Here is a 26322-nt window from a genome sequence, read left to right on the forward strand (position 1 = left end):
GATGGCTTTTTCTTGTCTGCTTACATACTATTCACTTGACCCTGAATTTTTCAATTCTTCTCAGTCATTTCCCATATACGTGAATCACCTTTTTTAAAATCATAAACTTATCCCCCCGTTTCCCTCTCAACAGGGCTCTAAGTTTCCACCTCTATCTCTTTATCTAGAATTCCTCTCAGCCCCCTCAAGACAAGCTCTTCTCTGGTTCCCTCTCCATCTTCTCTTAAATTCATTATGTTTGACCTACTCGCAACAACTGAGGAAGAAAGAGGAGACAGAGAAAGGAAGTGCTTTATTTCAAATGCGCACACACCAGCCTTGTATAAAATCAGTCTGCAAATACGAAATACACTTCTAATCAAAGGGCAGAGTCTGAAACTGCTTTTCAATATGAACAAATGAGAAACAACATAAAAATTTATGATGCATCACCAATCCGTTTACTAAATATAATGCTGTTGTATATAATGGCAAGATCCTGCTTCTCAGAAGGTCTCTTTGAATTCTAGGTTCCTAGCTGGGCTTTTTTGTGTTAAGCAAAACCTTTACATTGAACTTGAAAAATTTGAGTGGGGAGGAAGAACAGAACATTCTAATCAGTATCCGGCCAACTAAACAACTAGATTTCATTATTAACTATTTGAAACAAAATTTTCTATTGTATTTCTATTTCATACATGGTACTGTATCCATGAAATGCAATTATTCCACACCCTGCACAAGTTGTAGAGTTTACTTTTGCCTAACAACTTACGCATCAGTTCTGGAAGCCCTTACTAAGCTGGACAAGCTCTGCAAGTGAGGAATTACTTTAACTTCATTAGGTAAACTGTTCAGAATTCCCAACAATGTCTGAACCCTGGTATTATCAGTTAGTGTATTGAGAAACTGAAGAGGGTAAGAGCTTTAAAGGCTGATTTTGCCTTTATCAGCGTATCTAAACATACGGCTTCCTAATTTAAGAGGAACAAGTTTATTTAACCTGAAAATTTAAAGAGATGAGCATAGCCTTATGTTATTGCTTATATAGCAAGAGATTTCTGGCAGCAGACTGGCTGCTATTCTTGCAGAAAACAACATAATCAAGTTCAGTGTTTAGAAATGGAGTATAGGGAAATTTGGGGGACAACGACACACCAAACAAAATAAACTCCAAACAAACAAAGCAAGCACTCAAATTTGTAAAGGCATCTACTTTGCATGAAGACAAGTCTCCATTAGCTCAAGTTATAACATCTTATCCTTCATTCAAACAGAATCAAATACTTGATGACAAAAATGTGCTACAATTCATAATTCTCAGAAGGTCCATCTAAAAGATTGCATTTATAAATATCAGTTAAAAGAAAACATGCACTTGACACAAAAGCATTGCTTCCGATATATCAGACTATAGTAATTTCTTATCCCAGCTTTAAAACTTACATCATTTGACCATTCACCATTTAAGATAAAATTCTTCATTACCTGGAACTACACCATTTGTTGCTATTGCACTCATTGAAATTGCAGTTAGCATAGTCTGTGGAAAGATGAAATAGAGGATATTTAAAATACTGAGTTTTTTGAAAGATGGAGCAAGACAAAGTGATCAAATGAAACTAGGATTTTTATATATAATAAGATGCTACAGCAACCAAAAATGATCATGGGTTTGGTTAGGGTTATCCCCATAAATGAAGTACTAAATTTTTCAGTAGAAGATTCAGTTAATTTAGGTGTTTGAGACAACCTTTACAAAGAACCGGAGGAATGCAAACCACTAAATATACTTGAAATAACATGTTTCATTATCCCAATTAAGTAGTAGTGACAAACTGATCAAGTGCCATTGTTATGACAAATCATTTAATAGTGGTCTAATTTTAAAATATTAATTTATGGATATAATGCTGTGGACTGATTTGTAGTTTCTATTAAAGTTTGTTCTGGAGTTGTGAAAAGCAGAACAGTTCAGATCTCAATGTAAATCATGAAATATCTGCTAAAGCTGATTTAATAAAATCCATATAATACTTCAAATAAAAGATTACTGTGACCAACTCAAAAGAAACTCCATATAGGCTAGAATGACAAGTGACGCTCAGTGCGTGTGTATATATATGTATCTCCCGTGTCTCTCAATTGCACTGATACTTAATAATTATGAAGAAATGCTTCTCTGCTACTAATATATATTAGAAAGCAGAGACAGATTCTTGTAAAAGAAAATTTGTAACAGAGGATTTTGCCGATAGTAAAAGAAAAGGTTAACTTACACAAGCACAACACATGAACACAATGATGAAAGACTCAAGAACTCCAGCTGTTCCCACAATCCAGGTTAAACGTAGGAAAAGGATGACTCCCAAGATGTTCTGCAAGCAGGGGAGGTACACACCAATAAAAGTGCCCATACGTGGAACCTGGAAATGAAATCAGAACATGAATTCTTTTGCACTAAACAATTCAAGTCCATAAGCACTTTCTTCTGCAAACACTTATCATGGGCTCCATGAACAAATGTCAAGTGAAATTGAACGGTAGCCTCAAGAGTCTCCAACTTTGCAAATATTCACAGGCTATTTATGCAGAAAGATTTCTGAAAAGACAGAAAACTACTTGTGATAGCAAACCCTCTTGTTCCATAGGAATTGAGATGAAATCCTGATGGGGTAGGATGCTGCTTCATCTGTTGATTTCAAACCTTTACAAACTTCTGAAACACCAGTTATGGACTACCATTGAAGAGAAGTTTACTGCAGATCAAATACGGTCTGCAAAAAGTGAATCACCAGTTGCCCTGGCTGCCCTGCAACTGAGCCACAAACTTATACTCAACAATCAGTGGTTTTAATTTTTAAAGACAGACCTGCCATAACACAGTATATTTGGTTGTACTTTTTATTTGCTGGTGGTCTTCATGGGCAAAGATACATCCAAAAGCATTCAGGCTTCATCATTAAAGTTCCAGCCTTCTACACTTACGAAGAAATTGGGTCTTGAAGTACTCAACTTAGAAGCAATAGCTATACATAGTAGGTTTCCAGATACACAAGCTCTTCTTAAATCGAAACTGAAAAGACACACAAGCATATAAATCGTGTTTTCAGGCCACCAGGTGGGGCTCAAACGAGACCGAGTGTTCATTGGGCCAGGCAGTTCCAGAGGGACCAACACTGCTGCCTTAACAAAATCCTCAGCACAGCGGCTGGACAGAGGACAGGGATCACACTAAGGAAAGTGCAAGTAGATCAGCGGTGGTTCTCTCATATCTCAATCTATATCTTCAGATGAGAAGAAACAACTACAGAACAAGCACAGCAAGACAAACAAAAAGAAACCCCCCACACAAACAAATAGGAGAAGCAAAAAGCAGTTTTAAATACAGTACCATAAATCTTGTTCCCCTTCTCAGGCAGGCACATGTTTTTTGGGGGGGCTAAAAAATGCTTCTCTCTGTGGCTAGCTTCATCTGCATAACATATTAGAAGTTTAAATACCTTGATTTCCTTTCGCTTGCTGTCTTCATCTGCTTCATGTTCCACCACACCTTGAGTTAGATTAGTGTAGTTTGCTAGTTTATTAAGAAGAGATGACACCATGGGATTACTATCCATTTCTTCCTGTTGGGATTTTAAGAATACTGCATGTATTAAATAGGTTTTTAAAAAGTCATGATTTTTGATACTACATCAAACACATACTCAACAGGTCAGCCATGATTCACCCAAACCCAAAAATCAGCATGACAAAACACCAGTCAGTTCCCAACCAACAAGAGTTCTAAATCTCCCTATAAGTTTTAACACTATGTGGCTATCATGCAATACTTACTTCACTTTTTTACACTATAATACACATCTTGTACAGATGGAATATAAAGGGAAATCTAGAGAAGGGCCATAGTTAATTATAAAGTCTATTCCTATCGCAGTGCAGTTTTTATGGGATTATACTGTCAGGGTAGAGTCATAAGCGTGTTTTTCCAGCATCTTGCTTGTATCTAGAGAGTGGCCTCAAATGATTCTCTCAAGTACCAAGATTCTGAATGACCATTCCCAAGCCTACTGGGAAAGTGGCAGGCTTTTGTTGTATTTTATCTTAAACCATGCATACTACTTCCAAAATATGCATCTGTTGAAAAATATAGGCATAGATGCACAGCATTGGTCACTGCACATATAAGATACTTGTTTACAGAAGTCATACCATCTTTCTTTAGCCAAGTATCTGCTATAAAACAACTCCACACTTGCTAAAACAAATATTAAAATCGAGAAGAAGCATTTACAATAAAAGGATTCCAAGAAAAGCAGAACCACAGACTTCAATCGAGTACACAAAATCAAATATTGGAAGGAAGACAAGAGATCAGGATTGCAAACAGAACGACAAGAACTAAAGCATCTCTGCCTGAGGCATGAGGTGTTGATAGTCACGGTTATAATAGCCAAACTTCTTTGTAACAGTTTATACAAAAATTCAAACACAAGTCAGCTGAAAACATGAGATTGTAGGAAACATACTATGAAACATATATGCCACCAGAATGATTCAGCACTACAACAGCAATAGTGATGAATTCACTGGAAGGCTTTCAAGGCAATACTGTAACACTATGGTCTAAAATCTCAGATACGTAAAGGATAGTCATCGGTACAGCATCAGCTGAGGATTTACATGTCAGCCACTATTCAAATAACTGATGCAAGCGTATATTCAAAGGAGATTAGGGACATAAAGCAGCTGTGGCAAATTTCAACAGGAAGATGTGGACACTGATTTACAGAATAGAGCTTGAAGAAGAGAAATTCACTGACAGAACTCCACTTCCACGGTTTCCGTCAAAAAAAGTTAGTATGAAATTGCATACCTAACAAACAGATAATTAATGACCAACATTACTTTGATCCTTAGCACAATCTTCTCTAAAACTTAGCAAAAAATAGTAAAAATACATTATTTGGGTAATGCAGGATGGAACTGAAAGATCATGTCCTCTGTGCAAAGATATCTGAAAGGAGCATAAGAGGATGACAAAAAAATAGTGGGTAGAATGCAACAGCAAGATGGCTATGAGAACTATGTCAGAAGGACCTTGTTTATTGTTAACAGCACACACAAATCAAGACCAGCTGATGCTGCTACAGCAGAACAGCTTAGGTTAAATTTTACTACACGTACTATTTCACTGCAAAAGTGGCGCTTAAATGTACCATATCAGTATACTTTTTTCCCCCTGCAAATGATTGCAATCATTTAGTGAATTAAACTGGTATTAAACTTGCATTATAAAGTAGATGTTTACATTAGAAAGTAGAAATAGCTATGGTATGCTCTACAATGTAATTGTACAATATAACTAAGTCACGGCCTATCACAATTTCTTTTATAGCTTTGTTGCTTTTAGAGAAGTCTGTAGTTTCCCTGTTCAACCTAATATATTTGGTAATCCTTTTAAAACTGAATACTGTTAAAGCCACTAGATTTAACTTTCTGCAGCTTTCTCCAGCAACAATTTCTAGATGCTAGCCCAAGAAGTTTAAATGCAAGAAGGCTGATTGCACATTTTCACATCAATACATATCAAAATTTACTGTTCTTGCCTATATAGACGTAGAAGGAAAAAAAAACTTAACACTTTTTTTCATTACATCATTTGAATCCACTGAAATGAAATATTAGCAGGTACCAAACTACTGAAGAGTTATTAAAGTTGATCTTTCCCCCATTACATTTCAAGAGAGAAAGAAAACAGGAGTTTGCTTGTTTACATCTCACTACCAGAGCCTCAAAGGCGAAATTCATTTTGGGGGTACTTAACTTACCTCAAAGAGAGCCATATTCTTTCCTTCATACATGTTTCCTTTGTCCACCTCTGCATTGTTAATAAATGGACTATTTTCCTTGGCAATGCCATCCCCTGGTGGAAAAGTGCAACAATTTGAAACAAAAGGAAAAAAAAAAATTATAAGACAAGTTATACCACAGAGGGAATAGCCAGAAGATGTTGGTTCAAGATAACACTGGAGGTGGCTGCCAAACACTGTGTCCCAAACATGTGGGCTTTAACACATATACTGATCTCTCCCCTGCCTCATCTTAGTTTACATCTCTAGTTCACTTCAAAGCACTTGATAATAGAACTTCGCATAAACCTTCAGGGTAACAACAACCAAAATACTCTCAACCTACCTTTTCATTATTTTACTGACTCCCTCAAAGACACTCCAGTAGTTCAGGCAGGAATTTATGAAAAAACAATGTAAAATGAATTCTTCTGTCAAGGTTGTGGGGACTCTTCCATGACATGCTGTATTTATTCTGTTCTTTATCTAAATATCAGTCTCATTAAACAGTAGCTCCCCGACCTCCTCTGAACTAGCTCTCAAAAAATATAGCATCACTTTCACTGCCTTCCAGTCTAAGCAATACAAAAGCTGTTACATGTCAATACTGTCACAACAGTGGCATTTCCAGTCTCAACTCTTTGCTCATGCCACTTTGCCTGTCTGCGCTTTTGCCTTTACATTCACAAGCTACAGCAATAGCACTTAGACAGGCTCTTCCCTACAGAATTAAGGGACAGCTGGAGAACAAGTTGCATTCTTCTCTCTGTGTTCTGCACTCTGCCCCTCCAGGACACTTTTCTCCACATGAAGTCCCAGAACAAAACTCTTGCAAATATGGACATCAGCCTCATCACAAAGTATTATCTTGGTTGGAATAAATACAGAAATAGGCATCATTCTCTCAAGCAGATGAGTGAATACCTCCCGGATGGGTTTCCTATCACTCTCTGTGGTCTCTTGTCCAAGAGACTCTCCACAGTATCATTATACTTATTGGTATCATGACAGAAGCTGCATACTATCATGAGAGACTCAAAACATAGCTATTGTCCATTAGGGCTCTAGAATCAATTCCATAATCTTGAGAAGACCTGTTGATCAATTCATCCACAAACACTGTTCTTACCCAGTATATCTCCTTCTATCCATATCCTCCAGCTTTCATTTTTTGTTTCTCTACAGTTTATTATTGGTCCCCATTGCTTCGAGTCCTACAGCCTGCCTAGGTCCCCTTCCTCCAACAATGCTTAATACAAGGCCAGCAGGAGTACTGTGAACACAAAAGAATCTCCCCCATTGACCAGCACCTCCAGATGTTTTACAGTGCATGGAACATACTGGTTTGGCACAAAATTATTTGAGAAATTGGCATTTGTTCTTTAAATCAGCTCCATTGTACTTAGAGAAAGGTTTAGTTAGCTTTTCCATAGACAACAAAACGCAACTCTGTCCCCAAGCAAATACATGCTGATTCCTCTCATCATCTTGCTAAAGCTTACAAGCACTGGCACTCCCAGTTAAGACATTGCACTTTCTTCCCAAGATTTTTGGAATCTCATTTTTCTTTTAGCTCCATTCCTTGAAACAACCATGTTATTTTTGCAAAGCTTTTACAATGCATTCATTAAAAGGCACATTCCTAAGTTAAAATAAAAACAAGGTCGCTTGATACTTGTCTTGCTAAGACCACACTTCTATTGACTTTCTCACCTATTGACAGCTGGTAGCTGTACTTATTAGTTAAACATTAGTACTCCTTTCAGGGTACTTCCAAACCCTTTAGAAAGGATTACTCTTCAAAACGCAAGCTGGGGAATTTCAAGTACTGTTTTGTGTTCCTGCAGAGTGTAACAACACTGGAGCTACTCCTTCAGTGGGTATTATTAGACTAATCAAAACATCGAAAGGGTAACCAAATGAATAATGTGAATCAGTATTTACAATTACGAGGTTAAGAAATATAGCTTGGTCTTACCAGTTCTGGAGGTAATAATCAGCATCTCAGCACTGTACATTAAGTATTTTAAATTGTAGGTGGGAGAATACTGAAGTCTTCCTTTGTAATTTTAAACAGTTACCTGGCTTTGCTTCGATAGGAAATGCTCAGAGCACAATGTCTCTAACAAACAAGTCTTGTCAAATGCACCTAAGAGACTTCAAATGGAAAAAAACACAGAACTTGGGTTTCCTTTTCTTCATATCTTTTTTCAGTGTTTCCAACCAATAGCTTACTTATGTTAAAGCTTTTTAATGCTAGACTTCAAAAATGCCTGTCCCTACCAGACTACATAGAAGTCTCCTGTTTCTTTAATACAGTTGTCTCCCTATCTTGTGAGTGTTTGCTACTGTATGTTTATAGTATTTGACATAATCAGCACTATCTATATTAGCTCTATTTTGAAAGAGGATCAATGCTGAAAAAGTGAGCACAAAAATGTACTGACAAGTACTCTCTCATCTGCAGTGTTTACTAATCCTACAACCATGAACACCTTTGAACAAGCTCCTCTGAGTCTTCAGCATTGCTGTCAACAAAATCGTACTGGTTGTAAATTAAAAACCCAGCACCTTTAGGAGGAAGTTTCTTTAATATGCTTAGAAACACAGTGAGCCTTACAAACACATAACTCAAATTGAGATGTACTGCACCATCCAGTAGAAAGAACTAGTTTTAGGACCTCAATACACTATGGTGAGGTTAATGAAATATGCTACTATCCCAATCTTTAGCTCATCCCTTCTCCAAGGGAAGGGAATCATTAGAAAACCAGAACTAAAAAGAGACATGACTTACGCTTTCCACAAATGCAGTAAATATAATCTCTAGTGCACCAAGTGAAATTGAGCAAACAGGAAAAGCTATTTCAGTTGCTTATACTGAGGTAACATGGAATATAAAAACAAGTACTTTGTTCCACTAGTAAGTCTCAAGCCATTTACAACTTTATGTTTTAACCCTATTCCCTTGAGTCCTGTGAGGAAGCTTTAAGATAATCAAATCATAGAGTCATTTAGGTTGGAAAAGACCTTTAAGATCATCGAGTCCAACAGTTCCCCAGCACTGCCAAGTCCACCACTAACCTGTCTCTAAACCCCACATCTACAGGTCTTTTAAATACCTCCAGGGATGGTGACTCATCCCTGGAGGTATTTAACCACTTCCCTGGGTGGCCTGTTCCAATGCTTGACAAGCAAATCACTTTTTCCCTCAGGCTTCTTCAAAACTGAGTCAACTCAAACTCTTCTCAGGTGTGGAAGTCAGTTAAACATACAATAAAAACGATAACTTACAATGTACTTTTAGACATTCCTCTAAGCTACAGGTCTTTTAATCTAGTTAAAGCTGCTGCAGTTAAAGCACTCAACGATCTATAAACAGTATTGCTTGATTTCTGAAAGAAATTCATCTTATGAATGTTTACAAGCAAAAATCTTAAATCTGGACTAGATTACTGATCCATCTGAGCCAGTATTTCACCTTGTGAAATCCATTCTGCGCTTACTTATGGACTAGTGGACAAACTGAAGCCCAAACTAATATACCTTTCCTAGAAGCCTGTCTGGTATTTTCTGTGTTGATGAGACACGCAGAGATTCCCGCTCTTGATTTCTACAGATACTCTAGCACTGTGATGGATGTAGCTATATTTACACAGAAAGTAGCTGCAACAAATTACATTTCATTTTCCACCTGAGATACGCAGCTGCAAGCAGAGAAGTTCTGTAGGAGACACTGTCTCCAGTTTAGGAGGTAATACTCAGAGTTCATGCCGACGACCACAACGTGCACTTGCATACAGCCCTGCCCCTAATTGACAATGCACTATAATCATCATAAGTTATCACAAGCCATTTGCATCCCTGTATCACACTGCTGCTCACACAGAGAACTAAACCAGAGCTATTAGAAATGCAACAGTGGGGTGTGCTTAATGCTGAGTTGGGAGAGTTGTTTCGCTTTCATTTTTATTCTTGCTGCTTTTAACCAAGATCAGTTTGTGTTCGCTACACAAATGCTTGTGCTGTCACTAAAGACACCATCATCATAGGAATGAGCAATCAGTGTAAGCAAACACACTTCGTTAGCATTGATACCAGGATTACTACAAACACTTCCTTAGCATTGATACCAGGATTACTACATCATAGAACTATAGTGGTTGGTTTTCCCCCTTTCCTGTCCTCTGCCCATCCAAAGAAGTAGAGTATGACAAAAGTGTGTTACGGGTGTCTTGTCTTAGGGAAAGCGGCAGAGCAAGGCTTGAGGTAGAAGGAGGAAATGATCGTTTAAGTAATCCTAAATTTGCACTAGGATGCCCATTCAAGAGATTAAGGACAAAAATATTAGACCACCTAATCTGATTTCTTGTGTTTCCACAGGTTGCAGAATTTCACTTATGCATTAGGCTCTATAACTTAAAAAAAAAAAAACCACAAAAAAACAGTGAAATTTGACCAGTGTATTTCTTGATGTTTTCAGAACTGGAATAAGAAAAAAATGCTATCAATTTATCTTTATAAAGATTAAGGGGGGTTTATTACTGGAAAAATCTGAAAGAAATTGTTCCTTATTTCTATTTCAATTTGGCTCTTTTGAAACTTTTAACTATAACATCCTAGGACATCTTCCAGATTTAAAGACTCACACTTTGTATTTTCTGTCTGTGAAGGTAACTATACTTCTTAAATTATCTCCAGCTTCCTTTTCAAAAACTAAACCAGTTCAGTTCATAAAACATTTTCCTAACCTTTATTTTTTTTAAACATTCTTTCTAGTTTTAAGTTCTGAAAATAAAAATGTTAAAACTTCAAGCTTTAAAAATCACATACAGCCTTCTAACACCAGTCTCAGTCATGCTATTTACAGAAGTATAATCATCACCTCTCTACTCCAAGGATCAGGCTAGCCCTGTTTACCACAGCATTAAACCAAGATCATGCTACTCTATTCCAGTCTGACCCGTAAATCCTTTCCAGATTCACTGCTTCCTCACTGTCCTATACTATGTCTGTCATTATTGCACACATTTAAGAAGTGTTCCTATTTGCCTTTGTATTCAAACACATTTTGTCCAAAAAAGCAAGCATCTATATCTCTTGTCATGCTGTAAGAATTTAACATCTATCCAAAAAATGAAAGCAGATTCTTTTTATATGGCAAGAGAATACAGATTGTGTTCAAAGAAGTGAGAACGACCTAAAACTTTTGCACCACATGGCCTCAAATAAGATAGCTTGGCTATAAGGTATAGCTGTTCTCTAAACGTGTAAAACTAAAGAGTTTTGCTTCCGACTAGAAACACCTAACTTTACACACTTTCATCTGAAGAAGTCCTAACCTTTCCTAGTTTCCAAAGGGCAACTCTTAATCACAGGCCATGTACCTTGAAGTAGGTTCTGGTTAGCCAGATAGAGGTGAAAAATAACAGTTTTTAATAAAAACTATGGTAACATTTTGATTAAGTTAGTTTTCAGTCACATTAAGAAGAAACCACTACAAATTGAGAATAGGAAGATAAGATCCTGTTTGCACAAGGGTAAACAAGCATTTTCTGTTAATGTAGATAAATTTTTACAGGTAAAAATACATAAAGTTTAGAAGTCACTAAAACTGACAGATAGAAGTGTCACGTCCAAGAAAGCCACCTGTGGCAAAACCAGTAAATCTAAGTTCTCCATCACGCACATTTACCTGGATGTCCAGATTTTGCATTGGCAGGCAACTAAAACTCAGGCAATCTTCAAAATTTCATTTCTTAACATTCCTAACCAAAAAATATTCTTCAGAAGTATTCTTCAGAGCTCTGACAAACCCAAGTCTTCAAAAGCCACTACAGTGCTTTGATTCAAATTACAAAAAGGCACTGATAACCTTGTTTGAGCACATCTTGCCTCCCAATTTTTGCATCAGATGGGTTTAACACAGTCTAATCTACTTCAAAGTCACAGGTTATTTGTTTCAGTTGTGGTTTTGGGTTTTTAGTAAAGAAATATCTAAATATTTACTTCACCACCAATTTCTGCATTATTTTTATCAATGACTAGCACAATTTATGTAAGTTATCTTGAAAAGCAGAATGCAGTACGTTTAAGCTCCTTGTAAACCCCTTTACATAATGGAGGATTCTAATATTACATACATCACCTTACCAAAATCACTAAATTTTAGTTTTTCTTTACTTAGGCTACTATTATAATCAAGCACAGCCTACTTCTAATGAGAACACACTACATAAACTCTATAAATTCTTCATAATATAGCTGGAAGTACAGAACCTGCTATTTCAGTAGAAGAGTCATTAGAACCATGGTATCGGCTTTTAAAGAGACTCACTTGGATTTGTCCCACTTTCTTCATAATCTTGTTCACTCATGATTAAGGAAAATCAAATCATTCACCTCTGCTGATTCTTCACATATCAAGAACTGAAACAGGAAACTGGCAGTTGCTTCCTCCCAGCTTTGTGTAAGACCTCAAATCCTGTTTCTTACTAGTATTGGATTAAACCTGAAACAAGTCATTAAGGCTTCATGCGGTGTGAAGAGTGCACATGACACAGCCAAACTACATGACAGTCACAGAACTCTCTAAAGAGAAAAAAGCTGGAGGATTTCCGTCAGCAATAAACGCCATGCTTAGCGAAACGCACAGGATCAAGTTCCTAAAACGTCCCATGTCTTTGCCCAATAATAAATACATTTAAAGTTTCCTTTCCATCAAATACATTCACTTTAGAATACTTCCACTAAGCAGATCAGTATGTGTTAGCAACAAGTACTGTTAACCTATTCCAAAGATTCGTATTAAAAAGGCCAATATTATGCATTAAGTACTTATTAACAGATCTTAACCGTAAGTAAAGTTACTAAGCATTCATCTATGTAGAAAGAGTTTGCATTAATTATACTTAAGATTTAGCAGATTAAAAATCACTTTAAAACATAAAGTGCTAGTAACTTTGCAAGCACTCTTTTAAATAACAAGTATTTTGAAAATATAAAGCGGAACTCTTTAAGACTGGCTACATAATTTGTTAATTCTCTTTCCAATTAGATATAGCACTGTTCTCTAGTCTATGCATTAATCTATTTCACACATTCTATACCAGCCTTAAACAACTTCATACAGTTTCAATTCCATTAAATGGACGTTATTGCTTAGAACAGACTAGTTCCTGTGGTCAAATCTTTTGAATCACATCTGAGATCTACTTCTCTCTGTGATCCTAACACCTGTGTCACAAGCACGGTCAACTGTGGAAAGGCTGAAAGGGTTGAAGGCTCCTTCCAAGCCCATTTCCCAAAGTTTCTCCTTTTTAGAACCAGTTCCGTAGCTTACTGGGCCCCTAAAGAAGCTGCTTTAACTCACTGATGCTGCATTTTGATTCCATACCCCACTCCCCTGTCCAGGAACTGCTTCTTGTTCCTCGCTAGCAAAATAAAGCAGCTTGTGTAAGTCCTCAGCAGATGATCCACAAAGCAAGAAAGGCCAGTAGAGGGACAGAGATAGGACTGGTCACTAATCAGTGGCAGCAAGCTATTAGGTTATGTCCTGGTAAGCTTCTGTCAGGACAATTCTACAGGTAACAAAGCAAAGCTCTGACATACTTTCGAGGATGCTCTAAACTGCCCTTTCTGAAGCTAAAAGAAAAATACACAAGCCTCCCATTCATCAAGACTGGAATTAATCTGCTAAAAGATTTTATTATCTTCAAGAAAAAGTAAGCTTGTAGATAGATGCTTTTAATTTTACAAAGTTTCCAACTTGTGTGCCTGTTGTCAGAAGGCAAGAGACACAACAAGTTTTCCATCTCTTCTTCCAGAAAGAGAGAGGATATTTTTTTGTTTAAAAACTCCTCGGGTTTTGCAAAGCAGTTCACACTCAACATCTCACCTCCCAAAGGCTCCCAGAATGACTTCCTCAACAGGCTGAATGCTGCTTGTTTTTGGTTGCTATGAGTTACCTAGGGGATACAAGCTAACTAAGGTACCTAATTAAGAATACATGCTGTTGAAATCAGGAAGCAGATAATAAACACCGTCCAATTGGCACAGACATTATTAAGCCATGCTTTTCTAGAGCTGTGGTTCAAGAACAAAGTTACTCAGGGACCATCTTTAAGTCTGTATACTGCTAACTGCTCATTAATCCATTTCTGGACCTTTGAAAATAAGGAGTTAACACTTTTGATGCCCTAAAACTCAAGGGTGGCAATTTTGAGGATTAAGAAGCTGCCAAAGAAACAGTTATACCTCTTGTAAAGCAGAGTCAGGGCATCATAGCAAGAACTTAGTGTTGCCCAACCTAAGTGAAAACTTCATCTAATTTTGCAAGTACTTTAAAATTTGCACGTGAAATCACAGAGACTGCAGTTTTCACAGACTTCATGTGGCGCGTTGACCTTGGCTAGCCACCAGGTGCCCACCAAGCTACTCCATCACTCCTCCTCAACAGGACAGGGTGGGAAAACAACATTAAAAAGCTTATGGGTCGAGAAAAGGACAGGGACATCACTCAGCAGTGACTATCATGGTAAAACACAATATAAGCTACAAAAGGATTGTGCAGAAAAAAAATAAATTGGTAGAAAAATCCATTGAACTCATTTAAATGAAGAAACACATTTTGTTAAGGGGGGAACCCTCAATCTTTAAGACTTCTACGCAGATTCAGAATACATCCCCTGTGATAACAATCTATAGTTCGAATGGAGAGCAATTAAAAATGGTACTAATTGTTTCATTGCCCATGCTTTAGCATCTATTTTGTAAAGCAACAACATGGTTCAAAGACGCAGGAAAAATTACTCAGGGAAGTGTTGCCTAAAGGCGTGGTTTTTTGTGCTGTGGTGAGGGCAGAAGAACACTGTTGATCAGTGGCAATGAGCTGATTCAATGAAATAAAGCCTCTTAAAACAACTCCTTAAAACCAAAATTTTCTGTCATAGCCAGTTTCCTGCCCATTTGGCTCCCTAAAACAGTTCACAAGCAGTTAGCACTGGAGAGAATAGATATACTTCTTTTCCCAGCAGCAGCTAATGAAGTCTGCTGTGCAGTAACGAACTATACCCCTTACCAAAGGCAACCTTTGCAGTGCTTACCTCTGAGCTTCTAACACAGTAAGTAATTATAAGTAATCTTATAAGATAACAAAACATTACAAGGAAAGTTCTGTTACGAAGAACAGTACAAAACAATTACACCAGAAGTCCTTGACTCACCATATTCTGATGGCTGCAAAAGTATTATCACCAAAAGAAACATCAGCAATAAGAAGAAAAAATATCTCAATAATGAGATTTTCATTCCAGGACCAGAGAAGGTAAAATTATGAGAATGATTATCACTACATTTGATGTTACTTTCTCCTGGAATATTCTACTTTAAAATTGCTTTTTGAGTAGAATGATTTACATTTAGCTCTTAAGTACAGTAAGAGAGTGTTAGCATTTCATTCACACGAAAGAAACACAATGGAGTGAAAATAATAATGTGCTGTCAATTTCAAGCATTAAGATCCTGTACTTCACCAGAAAAAGTCAGAACTCCAACAGTCTAAAAGAAGTATTTAAACAGATACAAAATGCAGTGAAGTTCTTCAGTTTATTATCTTTAACTGTGCCTCTTATTTGCCTCCATTTCCCTTGGAGCTATCAATAGCTAACAGAAACACTTGCATTCACAGTAACACATGTAGTTGTACCAAACAGTGGAAGGATCAACCAGCGCACCTTGTCAGAGCTGGGCATCCATCAGGACAGCCAGCACCCCTCAGCGCAAAGAAAATCCCTGTGTGGAACTCCCATGCCTGTGATCAAATGCCAGATATGCATTTATCTGCAACAGGAATAATATTTCCCATCCCAACATTGTATTATACAATATCAGGGGGGTATAGGAGGACAAGCAATGTGGCTTCTGTAAAGGCAGATTCTGTCTCACATGCCTAAAAAGTTCTTTGAAAAAATCAATAAGCAGATGGATAATGGAAACATCATTTATACAGTTTGCCAAGGTCTCCAAAAGAGCAATTAAGTTGTCCTCTGAACATGCTTAAGGAAATAAAGCAGCCATGGAATAAGAGAGAAGATATTAGATAAGCCATAGGCAAATAACCAAGTAAGAAAACAGAATACAGATACCAGAGATGGTGATGGTCACTGAAGTTCTGCTGGGACACATGCTGTTCCACACATCAATGAACAGCAGCAACAAAGATCAAAACCATGAGGTAACCAGAGATGTGACAGTTTGAAACTGTTTCTCAAGTTATTTAGGATAGCCAAGGCACAGCCCAACAGTGGAGAGCTGCAGGTCTTCAAGACTGAATGAATGTTAAACTGACATGCAAAATTTGATGTAGAAATGTAAGATATATACATACAAGAAGGAAAACAATCCTAAACAGTTGGGCTCCAACTGATCATTACCTCTCATGAATGAGACACTTTAATAATGACTGCTTCATAAAACCACCAGTTCAACAATCACTTTTCAAACCACGGCCTGAACATTGGGAATGTAAAAGGAAAAAAGCCTATCTTGAACAAAGGTATCAGGGTGTGGGGGAAATCACTGTTTGCTCATAACTGGATCATCATGCACAGTTCTGGAACTTCCTCCATTTCAAAGTTAACACAAGTAGAAAAAAAAACAGAAAAAGACAGGAAATGTAACAATAAGTATGAAATAGCTTCCATGTACTTCATGTACCATGGACTTCAGGAGAGCAGACTTTGGCCTCTTCAGGGATTTGCTTGGTGGAGGACCTGGAAGGAAGAGGGGCCCAAGAAAGCTGGTTAATATTTAAGGATCACCTCCTCCAAGCTCAGGAGCCAACAAAGAGGTAGTCAGGCAAAAATGCCATGAGGCTTGCGTGGATGAACAAACCCAGGCTGGGTGGAGACTGGATGGAGCAGACCTGAAGAGAAGGACTTGGGGGCACTGGGTGATGAGGAGCTCCCCATGACCCAGCTTCAGTGTGCGCTTGAGCCCAGAACCCCCCTGTGTGCTGGGCTGCACCCTCAGACCGTGAGCAGCAGGTCGAGGGAGGGGATTCTCCCCCTCTGCTGCACGCTGGGGAGCCCCCCCTGCAGTCCTGCTCCAGCTCTGGGGCAACAGCACAAGAGGGACGTGGAGCTGTTGGAGCGAGTCCAGAGGAGGCCACCTATGGAGCTGCTGCGAGGGCTGGAGCAGCTCTGCTCTGGAGCCAGGCTGAGAGAGCTGGGCTGGGTCAGCCTGGAGAAGAGAAGGCTCCTTAAGGGGAGACCTTAGAGCAGCTCCAGTGCCTAAAGGGGCTGCAGGAAACCTGGAGAGGGGCTTTGGACAATGGCCTGCAGGGACAGGACAAGGGGGAATAGCTTTAACCTGCCAGAGGGGAGATTTAGGTTAGATATAAGGAAGAAGTTCTTCCCTGTGAGGGTGCTGAGGCGCTGGCACAGGGTGCCCAGAGAAGCTGTGGCTGCCCCATCCCTGGCAGTGTTCAAGGCCAGGTTGGACACAGGGGCTTGGAGCAACCTGCTCTAGTGGAAGGTGTCCCTGCCCGTGGCAGGGGGTTGGAACTGGGTGAGCTTTAAGGTCATTTAACATAAGTTTAAGTCATTTAACCTAAATGACTAAGTAGGAGTCTTCAGTTTGGAAAAAAGGTCATAGGGTTAAGATAGAACAAAGTTTATAAAAAAAATGAGTGATCTGGAGAGACTTGACCAATATTAGTGTAATTTGATGCCTTTGATCTGATGACTGGATCAGAAAACAAACAAAGAGGTAATTTGCCCTTGAGCAGCAGATCTTCCTGCCACAGTCTCTGAGCTGCCAAAAATACACATTGATTCCCGACTAAGTAAGAGAACAGAAGAGAAATTCACCTAATGCATTTAGAATAGAAACAAATGTAGAACTTAATCTAAAAATCTAAACTCACTGAAGAATAAGAAACTAATCCAGTTTCATAGAAGGCTCATGTTTTTCTAGCCCACAATTTGCTGGAGCCTGGAAGAGCATGTAGAAAACAGTATCACATTTCCCAAGCCATGCTTCCACACATATCCCTAGACCTGAGCCTTTAGCTACAACTGGAAACACTTTGCACACAATTGGCTACGCACATGAACAGAGCACAGAGGGACAATTAACCTGGGTAGATTAAGAAAACCAGTGAAAACATCAGTTCTCCTATTTCAGGGTACGGGAAACTGTACAAACTGCAATGGGGTGAAGGGGAACATGTAATACTGTATTTTTCTGTACAGTAAATTCTGAACTACAGACTGGTTCTGTGTTTGAGCACAGGCTGACTGAAAATACACTAGGTATCTCAGTGAGATTATCCTGTCTTCCCTCCGTTGTATACACATATATATGTACCCGCCTCAACTCTCTCTGGTTTTCCAGGAATTAGCATTTTACAAAAAATCACAGCATTAAATGCTCTACTAGTTATAAAACGGCTTATTGGTAGATGACCAGGTTTGTTATTATATTCCTTGTATCTGAGGATCTTGAATTTAAGAAGATTTTGTAGGAATTAGTTCTCATATTGGTTTCTAAATAAGACATTGCTGTGGGTAGGTAAATAATACTATGGGATGCTTTCAAACACCTGACACAAACAGCTGCTAACGAAATAGGTATTTGCTCAACTCCACAAAGTTTTGACAGGTCTATCTAATAGACAGTCATTACTGATATGTGTGAACAAAATAAAACCAACCACAAATCAAAGCCAGGATTTCTCATAAAACTTCATCCATTAACAGGAGACTTCTGTTTCCTTCTCTTCTTCCATTAGTTACTATTTCCTGACTACCCTTCCTTTTTAATGTGTTTCTAATACACCACAAGACACAGACACCTATTCTTTCTGCTGCTTTGTGCATATGTGAGTCAGCAGGCTCTGACCCTCAACTGGGTTCAATCCAGGCATTAATTTCCACTCTGCCTCCCTACTCGTTCCCAAGAACTACTCCAGACAGCGCTGTAACACTGTCAAACAGCCACTCACCCAAACCTTCCCATCCTTCAAACATGTAAGGGTGTCACAAACCAGAAAACACAAGGCTATAGAATTTCAGATGATTATGAAGGAGTGAAGAGTATAGAGTAAGAACATCCCTTACTCTAATATCACAGAGATGAGTATCAGATAAGAATGAATATAAGGGGATAAATGCACAGAATAGTAAGTGCACTGCTAGTAAGATACCAGAGCTACCCTACTGGCAATATAAACAGCATACACCCTGCTCCCCTCCAAAAAAAGTGTTGTGGGTTTGGTGGGGGGCTTTTTTGTTTCTTTGGGGTTTGTTGGTTTGGTTTGTTTTTTAAGCAAGGTACTCCTGCAGCCAAGGAAATTCTATTTTCTTTTTAAGCCAGACAATTCAATCAAAACCTGATAAAATTCTAGATTCCTGAAAAACTGGAACAGATTTATATGCTGAACTGAGGGTGAGCCAAAGGAAAGGGTCCCATTCTCCCTCTTCTTTTACTTCCACCTCAGCTTCACCCTCCTCCCGCCCTGAAACAACTCCCATCTCAACTCGAAAACAGAGGAGTTCAGTTTGCCAGTTTAGCACATCCGACCCGCCCAGTAAAGTGTCTGATCAGCACCAAGGTCAAGTGGAGGAAAATAAGCAGGAAAGCCGGGGATGTGGGAGAGGGCAGGGAAGGAGATGTTTTACTCCCTAGTCTTTTTCTCAAGGCTGGAGCCTCCTCCAAGCAGCAGGCATTTAGATGGGCTTAACTACAACGCTTTGAGCTGTACTAGTATTTTAGAATTCTTTAAGGTTTTCAGAAGAGTTAGTCAGGAGCATTATTTGATTACACAGCATTAACCTAACAATTTTATGCACTACAAGTTATACCACAAACACCCATATAATACCCAAGGCAACATAAAGTATGTTGTTCCCTTCCCAAACCTCTGTATCCAAGCGTAGCAATTAATCTCTTCAAGAAGTCTGACTGTATCTTGTTTACAAGTCAATGCCTTCTCTTTTCAGTGTTTTCCTCTCTACTCCCTAGTTTACAGGCACATTAACAAAAGTCATACATAAATTCATCTGCTCAACCAACACAGATCCAGAACAGTAGATAATCGAAACATATTTTGCAAATATAACTGCTAGTCTACACAAATTCTACTTAATTGCATGAAGAATTGCTATTGGTTTTAATCACAACCCTAAAGGTTAGAAATAAGCCACTACGAGAGTGCTAGTTCCACTCTTCCCTTGCCCTCTCAAGATTTCCAGATGTTCCAAGCCTTCCAGATGCTTCATATACATACATGGTCTAACAACTTGCCTGTATGTATGTTCAGTATTTTGAGATGCCATCTGACCAAACACCTCTCCATGCCCTTCTGATTAGCTCCATAAGGAAAACTGCCCAAACGGATTAATACTGTACTGCTGTCAAACATCTGGTACAGGAAACAAACTTGCTGCAGTTTATACTATTTTGGTTTTTCTATGCCATTTAGTTTGGTGGGGGAAAAAAAAAGAAGTGGCAGTTATTAGAACACTTGCTCATGGCTTGAATACACCAAAGGAAATGCAACTACATGTAGAATAAATCTTTATGGGTAGGTATGGGGTTAGGGGAGAAAGCTCTGGAAGAAAACCACTCAACTTTGCCAGCTTGGTGTTTTACTGGATCACCTGCCAAAATGATCTTCATGCAAAAAGACATTAAAATAGCATAGACATATTAAGTTTGTCAAAGATACGTTTTCAGCCTTCCAGTATCTGAAGGGGGCCTATAAAGGTGCTGGAGAGGGACTCTTCATCAGGGACTGTAGCGATAGGACAAGGGGTGATGGGTTCAAACTGAAACAGGGCAAGTTCAGGTTGGATATAAGGAAGAAGTTCTTCCCTGTGAGGGTGCTGAGGCGCTGGCACAGGGTGCCCAGAGAAGCTGTGGCTGCCCCATCCCTGGCAGTGTTCAAGGCCAGGTTGGACACAGGGGCTTGGAGCGACCTGCTCGAGTGTGAGGTGTCCCTGCCCATGGTAGAGGGTTGGAACTGGATGAGCTTTAATGTCTTTCCCAACCCAAACTATTCTATGATTCTATGATTTCTTCACATTCACATCCCACATCACATGCTGTTAGCCTCATTCATCTGTGATGTATACCACAAAAAGGAGAAGCTGCCACTATGAGGAACTATCAGCCTTTTATAAAAGCCCATCTTTTGACATGTGACCACCCAGTATCTAAAAAAATAAAAAACAAACCCTAGAACATTAAAAAGGGAGTACTGACTGTAACACAGTGCCCAAAACGTGCAAGATTCAACTAGCTCTCATAGTATTAGCAGTAATTCAAGGACCATACTTGGTATTGCCGCTGCAACACGCTTCAGAAAGGGGAAGCGTTAAGGGCTTCTGAGCCAAAGGCAGAGCTGCTGCTCCCTAACAGCACCCTATCATCCGAGTGGGAAAATCCCTCGTTTCCCCACGAGCGCTCGTCCACAAGTACATCCAGCTGCAGAACACGCTGTCCTGGGCAGACGCTCACTCGCGGTGCCCTCAGTCTTGGTTCTGCCCCCTAGACACGGGCCTGGCAGGAGGGGAGGCTCCCAACAGGTAGCAAACACCTACTTAACCCGGGACCCCGCCGCAAACGCACATGGCTGGGCAAACACGCGCGACAAGCCAGGTAAGACTGTGCTGTAACCCACAGTTCGTGGGTTAGAACCTTCGCTCCCACCCCCCTCTCTCTCGAGCGATCCCCAGCAGGACTCGGCTTTTAAACAGAGCCTAACTTGATGATCCTAAAGGTCCTTCCCAACCCAAAGCGCTCCACGGTTCTCCCGCAGAGCCGCCGGCGGCTCCGGTGCCCCCCGCTCCGCTCCGCCCCACGGCGCCGCGGGGCTGCTCCACTCGCCCGGCCGGAGCCGCCCCGGAGCACTTCCTCCTGCGGGCCGAAACAAAGAGCGGCGAGCTCCACACACCGCGGGCGCCGGACTCTGCCCTCTCCTCCCGCTCCCCCTCTCACCGGCGCCGCGGTCCCTATCGTCGTCCTCTTCTTCCTGCGGGCGCTCCCCATGGCGCTCGGCGGGGCCCTGCGCCTCCACCGGCACCACGGTGAAGCTGGTCGGCATGGCGCGGCCCCGGGCAGAGCGGGCGCTGCCGCCGCCCTCACGTGAGGCACGGTTAGTTCCTCACGCTGCGGGAGCCACCGCCCCCCGCCCGCGGGAGGAGCAGGAGGAGGGAGGGAGGGAAGGACGGAGCGCGGTGACTCGCTGTGATTTACATACACGCCGCTTCCAAAGGAAAGCAGCCGGGCGGCGGGGCCTGACCCGCCGGGTCTCTGGAGCGTCCAGAGTCACAGAATCAACCAGGTTAGAAAAGACCTTTAAGCTCATCCAGTCCAACCGTTGCCCAGCACTGCCAAGGCCACCACTAACCCGTGGCACTGAGGGCCTCGTCTACACGGGGTGTGAGCACTTGCAGGGATGGTGACTCCAGCACTGCCCTGGGCAGCCTGTTCCAGTGCCCGAGCACCCTCTGGGGAAGGAATTGTTCCTCAGCTCCAGTCTAAACCTCCCCTGGTGCAGCTTGAGGCCGTTTCCTCTTGTCCTGTCACTTGTTCCTTGGGAGGAGAGACCGACCCCCCCTCACTGCAACCTCCTGTCAGGCAGTTGTAGAGAGCGATAAGGTCCCCCCTGAGCCTTCTCTTCTCCAGACTAAACCCCCCAGGTCCCTCAGCCGTTCCTCATCACACTTGTGCTCCAGGCCCTGCACCAGCTCCGTTGCCCTTCTCTGGCCCCCTCCAGCACCTCAATGTCTCTCTTGCAGTGGGGGGCCCAGAACTGAACACAGGATTCGAGGTGCAGCCTCACCAGTGCCCAGCACAGGGGGACAGTCACTGCCCTGGCCCTGCTGCCACATTGGTGCTGATACAGGCCAGGATGCTGTTGGCTTCTTGGCTGCCTGGGCACAAGCTGCTCATGTTCAGCTCCATCAATCAGCACCCCCAGGTCCTTTTTAGAAGATCCAGACAGGAGCTTTGTGGGTCACCTTTTGGACAAGTGGAGGAGAAAGTCCACTGTGTGTTTTAGGAGATGAAGATGGTCCCCAGAAATCTGCCCTCCTACATAGCAGCCATGAGTTACAGAGGACAGCTGAAGGCCCCATGATTCAGGTTGAAATCAGCTCTGACTGAAGTGAAGCAGATTCAATGAATCAGTGGAGGGGTAGTGTATCAAATAAAATAGTAATGATGTAGCAGTAGTGATGAGCTGTAACTCTTGGGTACCTTCCTTCCCACAGGAGGTTGTAGCACCTCCATTCTGAAAGTAGAGAAAACAGACTTGGAAGCCAAGGGCCTTTTTTTTATCTCCTGCTATTCTACCTTCCCAGTGAAGTGATAGAACAGGGCAGAAAGGCTCTATTCATGTCAGTCTGTACCTATGCCCTTTAGAAGGGGACTCTGATAGGTTTGTGGGTCCCATATCTCACTGGAATGAAAGACGTCTGCCTAGCACTACAGTCTGTCCTTTCAAAGAAGGTGGTGGGGAAGGTGATCAAAGGTGGCAGTGAAGTGGCAGATGTGGAGGTGGTAGAACAGCCAGAAAAAGAAAGGGAGAGAGGCATGGTAACATTTTGATATCTGATATGGGCTTCCCCATTCAAACCGTGGTGTAAGTAAGTACTGTAATGAGAACAGTGGCTGCACTGTGTTGGGGATGTGTCTCTTCATCCTCCTGCCTTTTTCCGAGATTAAGAAAGTGACTGGAATTGTGTCTTTGCTAGTGATAGCAGATTTCCAATAAGTGAATGATGTTACCTGCACAGGCAAGGATATTTGGGGGCACTTTGAATGTCAGAGCTCATTTTGTCATGCTACAGTAGCACAAGAATTTATGGTATTGAGGAACTGATACAATGATAAATTAGAATAGTAAATGTAATTTTAAAACATAGAGAAAATAACAATTGCCTCTTCAAAACAAGAACTGAGCAGCATGCAATGTATAAGGCATAGGATCACATATGAGCATCAAGAAGGAAATTTTAAATAGCTGATAATTTTTCTAAGTACCATCCACCTGGTGCCTTGAGAAGTCTATTGGAAGAAACTTGTATACGATGAAGATGGAAAGTGCATCATATAGTATTGTACTGCATGCACAGAAGGTTGAGTGGGGAGAAATCAGGACTGTGGCCTTCAATTTTACTTTAACCTGATACAATTATTCTGTCTAAAACAGCTGAGAGCCAAAGAACGAGAAGCTTTGGACCAAACAAGTTTTGAATGAAAAGAGGCACCATTTCCTCTTCCACCTGTCTTCTGTTTCCTCTGTTGTAACCATGGGGAGCCATCTGATGAAAAATAGGTGCAGTTGTGTGGAGCAAGAATGGTAAGTTCACACAGGGTTGTTGGTTATCCCCCATTACTGGCACACCCTGTAATCTCAGAGCTGTGATTTCTGAGCCTCTTACAGGTTTTTGCACAATGAGAATTTGGGACTGGGAAAAGTAACTCACTTCTTACACTGATTTATGGTCATTTCCCTTTAAATAGCATGAGACAAGTACTGGTGTGATACATGCCCAGGTTTAACAACAGACTACTCTGATGGTGCTCTTCTAGGAACAAGAAATAAAAAAAGATCAAAAGTGGAGTAAGATTAAGACATTATATATGTGTGTGTCTAAAAAGCACAATGCTAGAATTGTAACAGCACATGAATGTTTTGATGGGAAAAAAAAAGCTTTCCATTTGTGACATTCACTGAAAACACAGTGCTCTGGACCATCACCATCTGTTTGGCAAGACAGGAATGCAACACGTACAGCACCAATTCCACCAGACTGGAATTGTGCACCTTTAGAAGGCATCCCTCTTGTTAACAAAAATGGATTTGGAGGGTGAGTATTCTACTGAATGCTCAACCCCCAGGAAAAAAACCCAAACAAACAGAACACGTGAAGAGATCTGAAAGTATAATGAAGCTAGTTTACATACAGAGACTAGAAAAAGGATGAATGTGTTATGATTTAAAACAAGACATCTGCCTAATGAAATTAATGATGTCACTAAGACACCAGTACCTTAAAAACTTGTATTGTCTTTGGTGTTAGTGAGACATTGAGATATTAGGAATATCTCAGTAAGCAGAAATATTAGAAATAATCACTAGAAATAGTAAAAAGAAAACAAAATACAGTTAGTGTCAGAGGAAAAAGGTAAAATCAGAAATAGAAAAGAAGGAAAGAAAAATGCTTGATATATGCAGATCATTGACTATGTGACTGGCAATAAAAGTCTTACCAAAATGACACATTCTCAAGTCATCAGGACTAATGCAGTTTATGTACATGACAATGAAATTAAGCTTGCCAGTGACCTCTCGGACTCAGGAGTATTGAATTTTTAGAGTTCTTGAAAAATTGGGAAAATCCCAAAAGAGTGAATGGTTGCCCTTATCAATAGTGAGTCATCAATAGTGACCAAGGAGAGTTGAGCTAACTGGCTTAATAATAATTTTGTTTTGGGGAAAGGTGATCATGATACATAAATTTGGGGGGACAAGATAACATGTCTGAACAGCTAAAGTTGTTTGTGGTGTTACAGTCCACATGGAAATAGCCAAGGCATTTGGTTTGGTAACAACTGAAATTTGGTTGATTCCTATGGAGTTAACTCCATGTATCTCCAAATATATATCAAAACCAATACCTGATGCATCTCAAGGTGTTAGCAGATGCAAAAAAATAATGAAACATAAAACAGGGAGCAAGCAGGCTGAGGATTAGCTCTGACACTTTTTCCCTCAGCCATTTAGATTTTCTAGTAAAGTCTCTGGGTGACAGTGATTGTGATAATAAATATTGGGAGAAAATCTTTGTAAACTGGATCAAACATAAAGGCATTATAACGCAGCCATAAAAACATCTGAGGGTCAGGATTGCAGGAAGTGAACACTGATCTTGGGAAGCAACAACTCCACAAAAGGTACAGTGTAACCCAAGGTGATTTTGACACCTTCCCTGTCTGACCTTTGCCAGCCCTTCCCAACTCTTCCAATAGTTCCGTCTCATACTGACACCAAAACACAAGCCAGCTACACTGTGCTTTTTATGTCCTGGGTACGAAGGAGTTTTCCCAGAGTCCCACGCACCATGCCAAGTCGTACTAAGTGGCTATTAACAAACTAAGACTTCCTTTGTTAACTACATGTCTCTCCCCAGCAAGAGGAGAGGGGCATCACGAACCTGACATCACCTGATTCCTTACAGTCTGTTATCACTGTCATCTAGAACACAGTTCTCAGGTGAGCACACTGCAATCGACTCTGACTGTGTGAGAGCCAGAGAGTTTCTGTTGCCCAAATGCCTAGGGCATTTCTGCAGAGATGCTGCAGTAGCTCTTCATATCTACTGTGATCATTAGGACATGTCTGAAGCAAAGCGTCAGAGTGTGTCTGTCTCACACTCAGAGCACGTGGAAATAGAAGCCTATGAAAACCTAATGAAAT

The 26322-nt window shown here is 40.5% G+C and overlaps 1 protein-coding gene across 4 annotated transcripts in view; it reads right to left on the minus strand.

Moving 5' to 3' along the window:
• The window catches only part of LOC115612993 (solute carrier family 12 member 7-like), a 56044-nt gene extending 34019 nt beyond the window's left edge, over positions 1-22025 (minus strand). For all 4 annotated transcript variants that reach the window (XM_030497977.1, XM_030497966.1, XM_030497992.1 and 1 more), the window contains exons 1-5: positions 21834-22025; positions 5811-5905; positions 3483-3605; positions 2259-2405; positions 1468-1522 (exon numbers count right to left, since the gene is read on the minus strand). In XM_030497977.1, the coding sequence (XP_030353837.1) occupies positions 1468-1522; positions 2259-2405; positions 3483-3605; positions 5811-5905; positions 21834-21939 (526 nt within the window). In that variant the 5' untranslated portion in view covers positions 21940-22025. The remainder of the gene's footprint in view (positions 1-1467; positions 1523-2258; positions 2406-3482; positions 3606-5810; positions 5906-21833) is intronic.
• Between the last annotated feature and the right edge of the window lie 4297 nt (positions 22026-26322).

This window comes from Strigops habroptila, chromosome 1, assembly GCF_004027225.2.
Source record: "Strigops habroptila isolate Jane chromosome 1, bStrHab1.2.pri, whole genome shotgun sequence".
NCBI lineage: Eukaryota > Metazoa > Chordata > Aves > Psittaciformes > Psittacidae > Strigops > Strigops habroptila.